The sequence below is a fragment of the Panulirus ornatus genome, chromosome 43 (assembly GCF_036320965.1).
Source record: "Panulirus ornatus isolate Po-2019 chromosome 43, ASM3632096v1, whole genome shotgun sequence".
In the NCBI taxonomy this organism is placed as follows: Eukaryota; Metazoa; Arthropoda; class Malacostraca; order Decapoda; family Palinuridae; genus Panulirus; species Panulirus ornatus.
This window is the reverse complement of record NC_092266.1, coordinates 12,786,495-12,802,708: the sequence shown is the minus strand read 5'-3', so window position 1 is coordinate 12,802,708 and position 16,214 is coordinate 12,786,495. Positions and strand designations below refer to the sequence as shown.

The 16,214-nt window shown below is 40.4% G+C and overlaps 1 protein-coding gene across 2 annotated transcripts in view; it reads left to right on the top strand.

The window, feature by feature from the left end:
• LOC139762324 (uncharacterized) overlaps positions 1–16,214 on the top strand; it is a 141,493-nt gene that overhangs the window by 3,079 nt on the left and 122,200 nt on the right. The window contains exons 2-4 of one of the 2 annotated variants that reach the window (XM_071686972.1): positions 2,874–3,006; positions 6,146–6,260; positions 7,046–7,162. In XM_071686972.1, coding sequence (XP_071543073.1) covers positions 2,893–3,006; positions 6,146–6,260; positions 7,046–7,162 — 346 coding nt within the window. In that variant the 5' untranslated portion in view covers positions 2,874–2,892. The remainder of the gene's footprint in view (positions 1–2,873; positions 3,007–6,145; positions 6,261–7,045; positions 7,163–16,214) is intronic. The other variant, XM_071686973.1, reaches the window with a different exon arrangement.

The following is a 16,214-nucleotide window of genomic DNA, read 5'->3' as shown; positions in this document are numbered from 1 at the left end:
AAAGTGATTTGTTCTCAGTGAATGTAGGTTTGTGGCAGGGGTGTGTGATGTCTCCATAGTTATTTAATTTGTTTATGGATGGGGTTGTTAGGGAGGTGAATGCAAGAGTTTTGGAAAGAGGGGCAAGTATGAAGTCTGTTGTGGATGAGAGAGCTTGGGAAGTGAGTCAGTTGTTGTTCGCTGATGATACAGCGCTGGTGGCTGATTCGTGTGAGAAACTGCAGAAGCTGGTGACTGAGTTTCGTAAAGTGTGTGTAAGAAGAAACTTGAGAGTAAATGTGAATAAGAGCAAGGTTATTAGGTACAGTAGGATTGAGGGTCAAGTCAATTGGGAGGTAAGTTTAAATGGAGAAAAGCTGGAGGAAGTAAAGTGTTTTAGATATCTGGGAGTGGATCTGGCAGCGGATGGATCCATGGAAGCGGAAGTGAATCATAGGGTGGGGGAGGGGGCAAAAATTCTGGAAGCCTTGAAGAATGTTTGGAAGTCGAGAACATTATCTCGGAAAGCAAAAATGGGTATGTTTAAAGGAATAGTGGTTCAACAATGTTGTATGGTTGCGAGGCGTGGGCTATGGATAGAGTTGTGCGCAGGAGGGTGGATGTGCTGGAAATGAGATGTTTGAGGACAATATGTGGTGTGAGGTGGTTTGATCGAGTAAGTAATGTTAGGGTAAGAGAGATGTGTGGAAATAAAAAGAGTGTGGTTGAGAGGGCAGAAGAGGGTGTTTTGAAATGGTTTGGTCACATGGAGAGAATGAGTGTGGAAAGATTGACTAAGAGGATATATGTGTCGGAGGTGGAGGGAATGAGAAGAAGTGGGAGACCAAATTGGAGGTGGATAGATGGAGTGAAAAAGATTTTGAGTGATCGGGGCCTGAACATGCAGGAGGGTGAAAGGCGTGCAAGGAATAGAGCGAATTGTAACGATGTGGTATACCGGGGTCGACATGCTGTCAGTGGATTGAACCAGGGTATGTGAAGCTTCTGGGGTAAACCATGGAAAGTTCTGTGGGGCCTGGATGTGGAAAGGGAACTGTGGTTTCAGTGCAGTATTACATGACAGCTAGAGACTGAATGTGAATGAATGGGGCCTTTGTTGTCTTTTCCTAGCGCTGGCTCGCACACAGGAGTTGGGAGGGGGTTGTTATTCCATGGGTGGCGAGGTGGAGATGGGAATGAATAAAGGCAGATATTATGAATTATGTACATGTGTATATGTGTATATGTCTCTGTATGTCTATATATATGTATACATTGAGATGTATAGGTATGTATGTTTGCGTGTGTGGACGTGTATGTGTATACATGTGTATGTGGGTGGGTTGGGCCATTCTTTCGTCTGTTTCCTTGCGCTGCCTTGCTAACGCAGGAGACAGCGACAAAGCAAAATAAATAAATATAAATAAATACGTACGTGTAGGAAGAGAGGAAAGTGATTGGTTCTCAGTGAATGTAGGTTTGCGGCAAGGGTGTGTGATGTCTCCATGGTTGTTTAATTTGTTTATGGATGGGGTTGTTAGGGAGGTGAATGCAAGAGTTTTGGAAAGAGGGGCAAGTATGAAGTCTGTTGGGATGAGAGAGCTTGGGAAGTGAGTCAGTTGTTGTTTGCTGATGATACAGCGCTGGTGGCTGATTCATGTGAGAAACTGCAGAAGCTGGTGACTGAGTTTGGTAAAGTGTGTGAAAGAAGAAAGTTAAGAGTAAATGTGAATAAGAGCAAGGTTATTAGGTACAGTAGGGTTGAGGGTCAATTCAATTGGGAGGTGAGTTTGAATGGAGAAAAACTGGAGGAAGTGAAGTGTTTTAGATATCTGGGAGTGGATCTGGCAGCGGATGGAACCATGGAAGCGGAAGTGGATCATAGGGTGGGGAAGGGGGCGAAAATTCTGGGAGCCTTGAAGAATGTTTGGAAGTCGAGAACATTATCTCGGAAAACAAAAATAGGTATGTTTGAAGGAATAGTGGTTCCAACAATGTTGTATGGTTGCGAGGCGTGGACTATGGATAGAGTTGTGCGCAGGAGGATGGATGTGCTGGAAATGAGATGTTTGAGGACAATGTGTGGTGTGAGGTGGTTTGATCGAGTAAGTAACGTAAGGGTAAGAGAGATGTGTGGAAATAAAAAGAGCGTGGTTGAGAGAGCAGAAGAGGGTGTTTTGAAATGGTTTGGTCACATGGAGAGAATGAGTGAGGAAAGATTGACCAAGAGGATATATGTGTCAGAGGTGGAGGGAACGAGGAGAAGAGGGAGACCAAATTGGAGGTGGAAAGATGGAGTGAAAAAGATTTTGTGTGATCGGGGCCTGAACATGCAGGAGGGTGAAAGGAGGGCAAAGAATAGAGTGAATTGGAGTGATGTGGTATACCGGGGCTTGACGTGCTGTCAGTGGAGTGAATCAAGGCATGTGTATGGGGGTGGGTTGGGCCATTTCTTTCGTCTGTTTCCTTGCGCTACCTCGCAAACGCGGGAGACAGCGACAAAAAAAAAAATAAATAAATAAATACTGTATATTATTTTGATAAAGCTTTGAGTTAAGCTCTTGAGTTGTTATTCATTGGTGTAGGACCCAGATTCAGGCTGCTCATATTGATATCTGTTCACATGTAATAAAGTTAAAAAAAAATCAACAGCCTAAAATGAAAAAGAGCATAGTAACTATGACCCTTTTTGCCATTGAAGTTTTGGTCCCATCTTAGTGAAAATGTTGGAAACATATTTACTAACTGGAGTTATATGCATTTGTGTCGTATGTCATAATGTCATTTGTATAATTGTTGTAGCTACCTATGTTGTGTATATTCACCCATGCTCTCTATTAATATTAGATTTAAAATTTTAGTCATCTTGTTTTTTACATGGAAATTTTTGAAAGTTTCAGAAAAATCATTGAGATGGACTCTGAGATGTCAACAGATGAAAATAGTGACCTTGAAACAGACATGCATAATGATTCAGTTCCTTGTTTTGGAAGTAGGAATAGCCATGATGTGGGACAGGCTTTCAAGGTATGATTAAAAACGTCTTTAGCAATAAGGATTACATTCCAATAATGTTATAAACACACAGGTTGCATTCTATGATTTAACATCTTGTGCTGAATGTCATATTCTTGGAAATTTAAAGATATTTTTGAAAGTTTTTGTGCTTCTTGGACTGAATGCAAAATGCATGATAATTTTATGCTTTGTTTTGTTTCTTCAGCCAGTGTGTCAATTTCTTGTAGCGGCTTGCTAGTGCATGCCTTTCAGGTGTGTCCTTTCTTTTTTTTTACAATTTACAAACATGCTGGAGAGGCATACCCTCAGATTCTTCATTGATTATGAATATAAGAGATTTCCCATTTTACCTTCTTGGTGCTATGGATGTTATTCTGCCATTACAGAGCAGGTTGTTGCTGTAGATAACAATCTACAAACTTAATTTCAGGCTACAGTTTGAACTCAAAGCACATTGTAGGCTTTGTTGACAACAATCTACAAACTTAATTTCAGGCTACAGTTTGAACTCAAAGCACATTGTAGGCTTTGTTGACGCCATAGATAGCAAACCTAACAAAGGAGGAGTCATCTGAGCTGTACAGAGGCCTGTTTCAGGTTTCTTTTCCAGGGACTCACTGCACATGGTGCAACAACTGCTACCAGTCATTCCCACAGCTGTACCCCCACTGATCATACTTTGGATTGGCCAGTCCAGGAAATGATTTGTTTTCTTAAACAAGTAATGCTTAATACATAAGGAAAAAGGATTTTGCCAGTTATGTTACCCTGAATGATTTTTTCTTCATTCTTATTCACCTTTTTCCGTATTCATGAGGTAGCCCTAGGAACAGACAAAGAATGGCCTCATTTGGTCACATCCACAGCCAAGCCCCACAGACCATTCCATGGTTCCCCCTGCTTGCTTCGTATGCCTTGGTTCAGCCTATGAACAGTGTATTACTTTCTGTGTACCACTGTGTTCAGTTTTGCTCTATCCCATGCATACTTCACAACCTACTGGAGGTTTAGGTCCCTTATCTCTATCCTTTCGTCTCATCCTTGGCCTCACCTTTCTCTTTGTCCCTTCCGCCATTGATATATATTCCTTCTTAATCAGTTGGTCCTCTTTCTTTCTCTACATTTGTTCAGTCCAAAAGCAACTTTCACTTCATCTTTTCATCTCATTTATTGTCTTCTTGATCCCCACCCCTTACATTTATACCCTCATTCATGCTTTCCTTATATCTAAACCATGTAAGCTTTCTCAGCCATACTCTTCTCACTACCACACCTCTCTCTTACCCTATCATTCCCTACATTACATGTTGTCCACCAAACTACATGTGGTTGGCTTGTAAACAAGAACACATTGCATTGAACCAGTGCCCCTGCTTGCTTCGTATGCCTTGGTTCAGCCTATGAACAGTGTATTACTTTCTGTGTACCACTGTGTTCAGTTTTGCTCTATCCCATGCATACTTCACAACCTACTGGAGGTTTAGGTCCCTTATCTCTATCCTTTCGTCTCATCCTTGGCCTCACCTTTCTCTTTGTCCCTTCCGCCATTGATATATATTCCTTCTTAATCAGTTGGTCCTCTTTCTTTCTCTACATTTGTTCAGTCCAAAAGCAACTTTCACTTCATCTTTTCATCTCATTTATTGTCTTCTTGATCCCCACCCCTTACATTTATACCCTCATTCATGCTTTCCTTATATCTAAACCATGTAAGCTTTCTCAGCCATACTCTTCTCACTACCACACCTCTCTCTTACCCTATCATTCCCTACATTACATGTTGTCCACCAAACTACATGTGGTTGGCTTGTAAACAAGAACACATTGCATTGAACCAGTGCCCTCATCTCGATTTGTCACAGTTTGTCCTGCCTCCAAAGTGTGGCCATTTCTGTATTTCATAAGTAGTGTTAAAGTTACTCAGGAGTTCTGGACATAATGCTGTTACTCTGGAGGTTCAATGATGGTCAACAACTCATGGCTGTAGCCAAGCACACGGGTCTTACTCACCCAGCTATGGCCACTTTAGAGAAATATAAAGATAGAGTAAGATCTAGCTCTTTGTCTGGCTCTACATTTACCCTTTCAGTGCTGCTGTCCTCAGTCAAGGTGAGCTTAGTTGGATGCAATTATCCTCAATTAAGCTGTGTGTTTTCATGGTATAAGGTGAATTCTGTTTGCTTTGTATACTCTGTTGGCTGCCAGAGATAGCAACCCAAACAAAGGATGAGTTATTGGAGCAGCCTGGAAGCCACAGTTACTCCCTAGTGACTAAGATGGGTGGTTGCATGCTGTTTCCAAGGACTCTCCATTTCCTTGATGCCAACCCTCACCCATTGCACCCACCACTGCACTCACATTACCCTCAACTAGGATTAGCCAATTCATTAGATGATATGGTAATCCTATACTAGGAATGATAAACTCATAATTCATATGTAAAGATATTGGTTTTGATTGTGTTTGTGCACTGAATCATATGATTAAAAAGAAGATAGACATTTTTTGGTGAATCCGAAATATCTTAATTTTGTTAAACAGGAAGGGTAAGATCTTAACACATAAGAAGAATCATACTGGGTTTTATTTTTTGTGCAAATTTTCATGTTAAAAAGAATTCACTATTTTGGAGGCTGAAAAAAATCAGTTGCACACTGAAATTGCAAACAGTTAAACGAGTATGCAGAAGGAGCAATGTGATGGAAAAAGTTTTAAATGTGTGTAGCAGTAGGACTGAAGCTCAGAATTAAAGAATCATGCATGTGACAGTGTTGATTAAGAATTTAGCTGATTGTAGTCTAATCAAAGTATATTTGATTACGATGGAGGAAGAAAAGATATACTTGCCCTAAAGAACTAATTTTTCTAAGGCTATGAAATTACTATTTTGGATGCAATGAGTGAATCACAGTAGATTTTCATTACAGAGGAAGTATGTGAGAAATTGAGAGACATGGTTATAAATTAACATGATGGTGATCACTGAATCTGAAAGATTATTGAATGTGAGGTTGAAAAAATACTTATGTAGCAGAGAACAGTAAGATGAAAATGCTGTAAGGTAATTATAGTATATTTAGAAACCATTTCAGTGTAGGTTTTATATGTGTTTTTTGCCCAACTGATGTTTTGTTAATTGTTTGTGCAGTCGTCAAGAATGAACATGGAATCCTTAGTAAGTGCAGAGTATTCTGATCAACATGTGAATAATCGTCTGGAGGAACTTGCTGAGGAAATAAAATGGTTCGACCTAAAGGAAGATGGTAATGTGTTTAATTTGTTGATTCACTTAGATAAGTTGTAGATATGCAAAGTTCAGTAATACTTAATGAAATAGCTTTTGAAAATACAGTACGTAGAAAAATGTTTAGGGTGCACCACTTATCCTATTTTGCTGCTGTATTGAGTAGAGTATGTTAAAACTGTATGTAGTTTATGGGTGAATATCTGAGCCTCTCTCTTGAAAGCAAGAAAGCACAATATTATCTGAAATTCAGAGAAGGAATTCTTGTTTCTGTAATTTTACATATGATTAGTAACAAACATAAAAGACTTACTATTGTGGATAAGAGAGGAAGACAATTATTACTGTATTTCCTACATCTAATAGTGACTGGAACATGGGGCTAGAAATCCTCCCTTTAATATTTTCAGTTTGGTCAGAAGCAGGAGAAGGAGCTGAATAAGGATTTTTTGTGGAAGGCTCTATTTGTGCAATATGCTACCTCATTGAGGTAAGAAAATGTAGCAGATGTACAAGAATAGATATTGATAGACTCTGTCCCTTCCCACCTGTTTTCACATTTAATTCAGACTCTAAGGGAAAGTATCTGGGTAAAGAACATGAATATGCTAGAAAGATTTGAAATTTTCTGGTAAATGTTCAATGGACTGTTCTGTTTTTCAGTACTTTCTGATGTTGAGATAATCATGATTCATGTGTTTATAGAAAAAAAAAATTACATGCTCACCATGCTTCAAAGAGAGCAGATAGCAGATTAGGTAAGCAGATAGCAGATTAGGTAATGTAGATATTGTTCTCTTTCAGAAACATTGTCTGACTTACCACATCCACTGCTTCAAGGTGGTCAGAATAGAGATGTTGTATTACAGCCCCCAGGAATTCCCTTTTTCACTAACAAGTGCCACTCTTTGTATACAGAAGGTAATGTTTATATCACTTTTTAAGTGGGGGTAAATGAAAAAACGTAACATTTGATAGTTATCTGATGCTTCTTTTAGGAAACATATGGTATATGAGCATAAGCATCTTTTTCTGTAAATATGCACTTTGCCACTAAACTAGTACTTCTCAACATTCATTCTAACTAATTTTTTTCTGAGCTTCTTGTCATTGCCTCTCATTACTCTGGTGCTGCATCTGTTGAAGAACTGTTCATTATCGGTATTAACCAGCTGATATAAACTTGAATATTGTTACCAGATCCTCCAACCTCTCTCCACTTCTTGGTTGACTGCTTTGTATCCCTCAGCTTCTCATTATAGCTCAGTCCTCTTACTTTAGGTAATACCTTAGTTGCTCTTATTTGAACCTTCTCAATCAAGCCTTTGTGCCATTTTAGTTAAGATAAACAGATTCTGCAAGGCATGATCTGCTTTGGTCTGATACATGTGGTGAATGATTTACCATATATGTCCTTATCCATATACTAGAATGTGATTTTTATATATGCCAGTAGACCGTTTACCTGTTCCTAATGTGTAGTCTGTTGATAGATGAGGCACATTGTTGACCCATACAGCTCTCTCACATACAGATTACTGTAATTTATTTTCTGCTAGGTCACAGTTACACTAAGGGCTTCTTTCATTCTCTCCCATCTTCATTACCTTGCACTTGCTTGGACTGAGTCTCATCTTCTATTTATCTGACCATGTTTGGAGTTGTCAGTGTCCCATTTTAGGCTGATTCGGTCATCATTATGTAACTTTTATATTTGATATATTTCTATCTTTTAGTTTTTCAAATCTCTCCAGTGAATTCCTTTAGATTCTCCTCTGCCCATTCATTTATTAAGTATAGGTTTTCGTACAATTTCTCCCTTCCTTGTCACTACTTATCAGATCTACAGAATATCATTTTTTGCTTCTTTTTATATTGTTTTCCTTTGACAGATATCATAATGATGAAGGGTATTGAGGCTAATACTGATATTTAAAGTACCCTAGATAAGGTGTCTTCTTCATACACCATGGTTCCATTTAATACTATCTTGAATTTCCTGTGTGATAGAAGCTCCTTGATACATTTTCCTCATTAATCTCATATGCTCTGTATTGCTACCTTTTCTGGGAAAATGTTACGTTCACTTTGTTGTCAAGTGCTTTAGCAAAGTCAAGAGAGATGTCTTTTTTCTCTCTCCATGCACTCATGTTTCATATATGTTTTTGTTGTGCATTAAAAGCTGAGTTTGTGTACTTTGCCAGGTATATATCCATATTGACTTCATTGATGTGGTTTTTGTTCATTATGTGATTCATAGTGGGATTCTTTATCACTCTTTTAAAGACTTCTACCTTCTGTGAAGTCATACTTACAGGTTTATGTTGTTTCAGTAGAAGCATAGATCTTCCCCTGAGTGTCAGTGACATGTGCCATTTCTTGTATTTTATGAAGTTCTGTCTTCAAGGCATGAGATGGCTTGATATATGAGAGGGAACATTAGATGAGCAACATTGGAAGAGTGTGAGTTTACTCAATTTCAGTGTTTTAAGAAATTCATGGGTCACCTAGTTTTATAAGGAAAAACACCATTTTGGATATATTATGCAAGCTATATATTTTTACTTAAATTGAGGATATACAGAAGGATTTTATAATTTAGGGGAATTATCACATCATGGAAAGAGTTCCAAGGATGTTTTTGAGAAGAGTTAGGTTTGCCTCAGCAAGTATGCACTAATATTAAGGTTAAGGGAGAGAAACCAGAAAAGGTTGAAATAATAAAAGCAAAGGGAACTCTTAATTACAGAATGGAATATTGCAATAACAAGAATAATTTAGAGTTCAGGAATATATAACAAACCCCCAGGTGTTGCTGCAGTAAAGATTGACCTTATCTTTTATATAATGCATTAGTAAAATGATGGAAGGAGAGAACAGGAAAGATGAAGTAAAAGAAGAGTATAAGATTGATCACTGGCAGTCTTTTTGAGGATAGTTTGTAATTTGGGGATGCATGGTAGAGCATGTTGTGCTTCAATGTGAATATGACATATAATAAGAAGGAGTCACGCGGGGAGTGCTCATCCTCCTCGAAGGCTCAGAGTGGGGTGCCTAAATGTGTGTGGATGTAACCAAGATGTGAAAAAAGGAGAGATAGGTAGTATGTTTGAGGAAAGGAACCTGGATGTTTTGGCTCTAAGTGAAACGAAGCTCAAGGGTAAAGGGGAAGAGTGGTTTGGGAATGTCTGGGGAGTAAAGTCAGGGGTTAGTGAGAGGACAAGAGCAAGGGAAGGAGTAGCAATACTCCTGAAACAGGAGTTGTGGGAGTATGTGATAGAGTGTAAGAAAGTAAATTCTCGATTAATATGGGTAAAACTGAAAGTTGATGGAGAGAGGTGGGTGATTATTGGTGCATATGCACCTGGGCATGAGAAGAAAGATCATGAGAGGCAAGTGTTTTGGGAGCAGCTGAATGAGTGTGTTAGTGGTTTTGATGCACGAGACCGGGTTATAGTGATGGGTGATTTGAATGCAAAGGTGAGTAATGTGGCAGTTGAGGGAATAATTGGTATACATGGGGTGTTCAGTGTTGTAAATGGAAATGGTGAAGAGCTTGTAGATTTATGTGCTGAAAAAGGACTGATGATTGAGAATACCTGGTTTAAAAAGCGAGATATACATAAGTATACTTATGTAAGTAGGAGAGATGGCCAGAGAGCGTTATTGGATTACGTGTTAATTGACAGGCGTGCGAAAGAGAGACTTTTGGATGTTAATGTGCTGAGAGGTGCAACTGGAGGGATGTCTGATCATTATCTTGTGGAGGCTAAGGTGAAGATTTGTATGGGTTTTCAGAAAAGAAGAGTGAATGTTGGGGTGAAGAGGGTGGTGAGAGTAAGTGAGCTTGGGAAGGAGACCTGTGTGAGGAAGTACCAGGAGAGACTGAGTACAGAATGGAAAAAGGTGAGAACAATGGAAGTAAGGGGAGTGGGGGAGGAATGGGATGTATTTAGGGAATCAGTGATGGCTTGCGCAAAAGATGCTTGTGGCATGAGAAGAGTGGGAGGTGGGTTGATTAGAAAGGGTAGTGAGTGGTGGGATGAAGAAGTAAGAGTACTAGTGAAAGAGAAGAGAGAGGCATTTGGACGATTTTTGCAGGGAAAAAATGCAATTGAGTGGGAGATGTATAAAAGAAAGAGACAGGAGGTCAAGAGAAAGGTGCAAGAGGTGAAAAAAAGGGCAAATGAGAGTTGGGGTGAGAGAGTATCATTAAATTTTAGGGAGAATAAAAAGATGTTCTGGAAGGAGGTAAATAAAGTGCGTAAGACAAGGGAGCAAATGGGAACTTCAGTGAAGGGCGCAAATGGGGAGGTGATAACAAGTAGTGGTGATGTGAGAAGGAGATAGAGTGAGTATTTTGAAGGTTTGTTGAATGTGTTTGATGATAGAGTGGCAGATATAGGGTGTTTTGGTCGAGGTGGTGTGCAAAGTGAGAGGGTTAGGGAAAATGATTTGGTAAACAGAGAAGAGGTAGTGAAAGCTTTGCGGAAGATGAAAGCCGGCAAGGCAGCAGGTTTGGATGGTATTGCAGTGGAATTTATTAAAAAAGGGGGTGACTGTATTGTTGACTGGTTGGTAAGGTTATTTAATGTATGTATGACTCATGGTGAGGTGCCTGAGGATTGGCGGAATGCGTGCATAGTGCCATTGTACAAATGCAAAGGGGATAAGAGTGAGTGCTCAAATTACAGAGGTATAAGTTTGTTGAGTATTCCTGGTAAATTATATGGGAGGGTATTGATTGAGAGGGTGAGGGCATGCACAGAGCATCAGATTGGGGAAGAGCAGTGTGGTTTCAGAAGTGGTAGAGGATGTGTGGATCAGGTGTTTGCTTTGAAGAATGTATGTGAGAAATACTTAGAAAAGCAAATGGATTTGTATGTAGCATTTATGGATCTGGAGAAGGCATATGATAGAGTTGATAGAGATGCTCTGTGGAAGGTATTAAGAATATATGGTGTGGGAGGAAAGTTGTTAGAAGCAGTGAAAAGTTTTTATCGAGGATGTAAGGCATGTGTACGTGTAGGAAGAGAGGAAAGTGATTGGTTCTCAGTGAATGTAGGTTTGTGGCAGGGGTGTGTGATGTCTCCATGGTTGTTTAATTTGTTTATGGATGGGGTTGTTAGGGAGGTGAATGCAAGAGTTTTGGAAAGAGGGGCAAGTATGAAGTCTGTTGGGGATGAGAGAGCTTGGGAAGTGAGTCAGTTGTTGTTCGCAGATGATACAGCGCTGGTGGCTGATTCATGTGAGAAACTGCAGAAGCTGGTGACTGAGTTTGGTAAAGTGTGTGAAAGAAGAAAGTTAAGAGTAAATGTGAATAATAGCAAGGTTATTAGGTACAGTAGGGTTGAGGGTCAAGTCAATTAGGAGGTAAGTTTGAATGGAGAAAAACTGGAGGAAGTAAAGTGTTTTAGATATCTGGGAGTGGATCTGGCAGCGGATGGAACCATGGAAGCGGAAGTGGATCATAGGGTGGGGGAGGAGGCGAAAATTCTGGGAGCCTTGAAGAATGTGTGGAAGTCGAGAACATTATCTCGGAAAGCAAAAATGGGTATGTTTGAAGGAATAGTGGTTCCAACAATGTTGTATGGTTGCGAGGCGTGGGCTATGGATAGAGTTGTGCGCAGGAGGATGGATGTGCTGGAAATGAGATGTTTGAGGACAATGTGTGGTGTGAGGTGGTTTGATCGAGTAAGTAACGTAAGGGTAAGAGAGATGTATGGAAATAAAAAGAGTGTGGTTGAGAGAGCAGAAGAGGGTGTTTTGAAATGGTTTGGGCACATGGAGAGAATGAGTGAGGAAAGATTGACCAAGAGGATATATGTGTCGGAGGTGGAGGGAACGAGAAGTGGGAGACCAAATTGGAGGTGGAAAGATGGAGTGAAAAAGATTTTTGTGTGATCGGGGCCTGAACATGCAGGAGGGTGAAAGGAGGGCAAGGAATAGAGTGAATTGGATCGATGTGGTATACCGGGGTTGACGTGCTGTCGGTGGATTGAATCAGGGCATGTGAAGCATCTGGGGTAAACCGTGGAAAGCTGTGTAGGTATGTATATTTGCGTGTGTGGACGTATGTATATACATGTCTATGGGGGTGGATCGGGCCATTTCTTTCGTCTGTTTCCTTGCGCTACCTCGCAAACGCGGGAGACAGCGACAAAGCAAAAAAAAAAAAAAAGATGTTTGAAGGAATAGTGGTTCCAACAATGTTGTATGGTTGTGAGGCGTGGGCTATGGATAGAGTTGTGCGCAGGAGGGTGGATGTGCTGAAAATGAGATGTTTGAGGACAATATGTGGTGTGAGGTGGTTTGATCGAGTAAGTAATGTAAGGGTAAGAGAGATGTGTGGAAATAAAAAGAGCGTGGTTGAGAGAGCAGAAGAGGGTGTTTTGAAATTGTTTGGGTGCATGGAGAGAATGAGTGAGGAAAGATTGACCAAGAGGATATATGTGTCGGAGGTGGAGGGAACGAGGAGAAGTGGGAGACCAAATTGGAGGTGGAAGGAATAGAGTGAATTGGATCGATGTGGTATACTGGGGTCGATGTGCTGTCAATGGATTGAATCAGGGCATGTGAAGCATCTGTGGTAAACCATGGAAAGTTCTGTGGGGCCTGGATGTGGAAAGGGAGCTGTGGTGTCGTGCATTATTGCATGACAGCTAGAGACTGAGTGTGAACGAATGGGGCCTTTATTGTCTTTTCCTAGCAATACCTTGCACACATGAGGGGGGAGGGGATGTTATTCCATGTGTGGCGAGGTGGCAATGGGAATGAATAAAGGCAGACAGTGTGAATTGTGTGCATGTGTATATATGTATGTGTCTGTGTGTGTATGTATATGTGTACATTGAGATGTATGGGTATGTATATTTGCGTGTGTGGACGTGTATGTATATACATGTGTATGGGGATGGGTTAGGCCATTTATTTCGTCTGTTTCCTTGCGCTACCTCGCAAACGCGGGAGACAGCGACAAAGCAAAATGAAAATAAATAGAATAAGATGTTTGTCTTCTTTTTCTTTTATGCATCTTATGAGTAAATTGCATTGAAAATTACCATAGATAAATTACTTAGTACTATAAAAGAAGAGTATAAGAATGATCACCGGCAGTCTCTTTAGGGATGCATGGTAGATCATGTTATGCTTCAGTGTGAATATGACATATAACAATATATTTGTTTTCTTTTTCTTTTAAGCATCTTATGAATGAATTGCATTGAAAGTTACCATAGATAAATTTCATCCCTGGGGATAGGGGAGAAAGAATACTTCCCACGCATTCCTCACGTGTCGTAGAAGGCGACTAAAGGGGATGGAAGCGGGGGGCTGGAACCCCTCCCCTCCTTGTATTTTAACTTTCTAAAAGGGGAAACAAGAAGGAGTCATTCGGGGAGTGCTCATCCTCCTCGAAGGCTCAGATTGGGGTGTCTAAATGTGTGTGGATGTAACCAAAATGAGAAAAAAGGAGAGATAGTTAGTATGTATGAGGAAAGGAACCTGGATGTTTTGGCTCTGAGTAAAATGAAGCTCAAGGGTAAAGGGGAAGTGTGGTTTGGGAATGTCTTGGGAGTAAAGTCAGGGGTTAGAGAGAGGACAAGAGCAAGGGAAGGAGTAGCACTAGTCCTGAAACAGGAGTGGTAGGGGTATGTGATAGAGTGTAAGAAAGTAAACTCTAGATTGATATGGGTAAAACTGAAAGTGGATGGAGAGAGATGGGTGATTATTGGTGCATATGCACCTGGGCATGAGAAGAAAGATCATGAGAGGCAAGTGTTTTGGGAGCAGCTGAATGAGTGTGTTAGTAGTTTTGATGCACAAGACCGAGTTATAGTGATTGATGATTTGAATGCAAAGGTGAGTAATGTGGAAGTTGAGGGAATAATTGGTGTACATGGCGTGTTCAGTGTTATAAATGGAAATGGTGAAGAGCTTGTAGATTTATGTGCTGAAAAAGGACTGGTGATTGGGAATACCTGGTTTAAAAAGAGAGATATGCATAAGTATACATATGTAAGTAGGAGAGATGGCCATAGAGCGTTATTGGATTACGTGTTAATTGATAGGCGCGTGAAAGAGAGACTTTTGGATGTTAATGTGCTGAGAGGTGCAACTGGAGGGATGTCTGATCATTATCTTGTGGAGGCGAAGGTGAAGATCAGTAGAGGTTTTCAGAAAAGAAGAGAGAATGTTGGGGTGAAGAGGGTGGTGAGAGTAAGTGAGCTTGGGAAGGAGACTTGTGTGAGGAAGTACCAGGAGAGAATGAGTACAGAATGGAAAAATGAGATCAAAGGATATAAGAGGAGTGGGGGAGGAATGGGATGTATTTAGGGAAGCTGTGATGGGTTGTGCAAAATATGCTTGTGGCATGAAAAGCGTGGGAGGTGGGCAGATTAGAAAGGGTAGTGAGTGGTGGGATAAAGAATAAGATTGTTAGTGAAAGAGAAGAGAGAGGCATTTGGACAAATTCTGTAGGTGAAAAAGAGGGCAAATGAGAGTTGGGGTGAGAGAGTATCATTAAATTTTAGGGAGAATAAAAAGATCTTTTGGAAGGAGGTAGATAATGTGCGTAAGACAAGGGAATCAATGGGAACTTCAGTGAAGGGGGCTAATGGGGAGGTGATAACAAGTAGTGGTGATGTGAGATGGAGATGGAGTGAGTACTTTGAAGGTTTGTTGAATGTGTTTGATGATAGAGTGGCAGATATAGGGTGTTTTGGTCGAGGTGGTGTGCAAAGTGAAAGGGTTAAGGAGAATGATTTGGTAAACAGAGAGGAGGTAGTAAAAGCTTTGCGGAAGATGAAAGCTGGCAAGGCAGCAGGTTTGGATGGTATTGCAGTGGAATTTCTTAAAAAAGGGGGTGACTGTATTGTTGACTGGTTGGTAAGGTTATTTAATGTATGTATGACTCATGGTGAGGTGCCTGAGGATTGGCAGAATGCTTGCATAGTGCCATTGTACAAAGGCAAATGGGATAAAAGTGAGTGCTCAAATTACAGAGGTATAAGTTTGTTGAGTATTCCTGGTAAATTATATGGGAGGGTATTGATTGAGAGGGTGAAGGCATGTACAGAGCATCAGATTAGGGAAGAGCAGTGTGGTTTCAGAAGTGGTAAAGGATGTGTGGATCAGGTAATTGCTTTGAAGAATGTATGTGAGAAATACTTAGAAAAGCAAATGGATTTGTATGTAGCATTTATGGATCTGGAGAAGGCATATGATAGAGTTTATAGAGATGCTCTGTGGAAGGTATTAAGAATATATGGTGTGGGAGGCAAGTTGTTAGAAGCGGTGAAAAGTTTTTATCAAGGATGTAAGGCATGTGTATGTGTAGGAAGAGAGGAAAGTGATTGGTTCTCAGTGAATGTAGGTTTGTGGCAGGGGTGTGTGATGTCTCCATGGTTGTTTAATTTGTTTATGGATGGGGTTGTTAGGGAGGTGAATGCAAAAGTTTTGGAAAGAGGGGCAAGTATGCAGTCTGTTGTGGATGAGAGAGCTTGGGAAGTGAGTCAGTTGTTGTTCGCTGATGATACAGCGCTGGTGGCTGATTCGTGTGAGAAACTGCAGAAGCTGGTGACTGAGTTTCGTAAATTGTGTGAAAGAAGAAAGCTGAGAGTAAATTTGAATAAGAGCAAGGTTATTAGGTACAGTAGGGTTGAGGGACAAGTCAATTGGGAGGTAAGTTTGAATGGAGAAAAACTGGAGGAAGTGAAGTGCTTTAGATATCTGGGAGTGGATTTGGCAGCAGATGGAACCATGGAAGCGGAAGTGAATCATAGGGTAGGGGAGGGGGTGAAAGTTCTGGAAGCGTTGAAGAATGTGTGGAAGTCAAGAACATTATCTTGGAAAGCAAAAATGGGTATGTTTGAAGGAATAGTGGTTCCAACAATGTTATATGGTTGTGAGGCATGGGCTATAGATAGAGCTGTGTGGAGAAGGATGGATGTGCTGGAAATGAGATGTTTGAGGA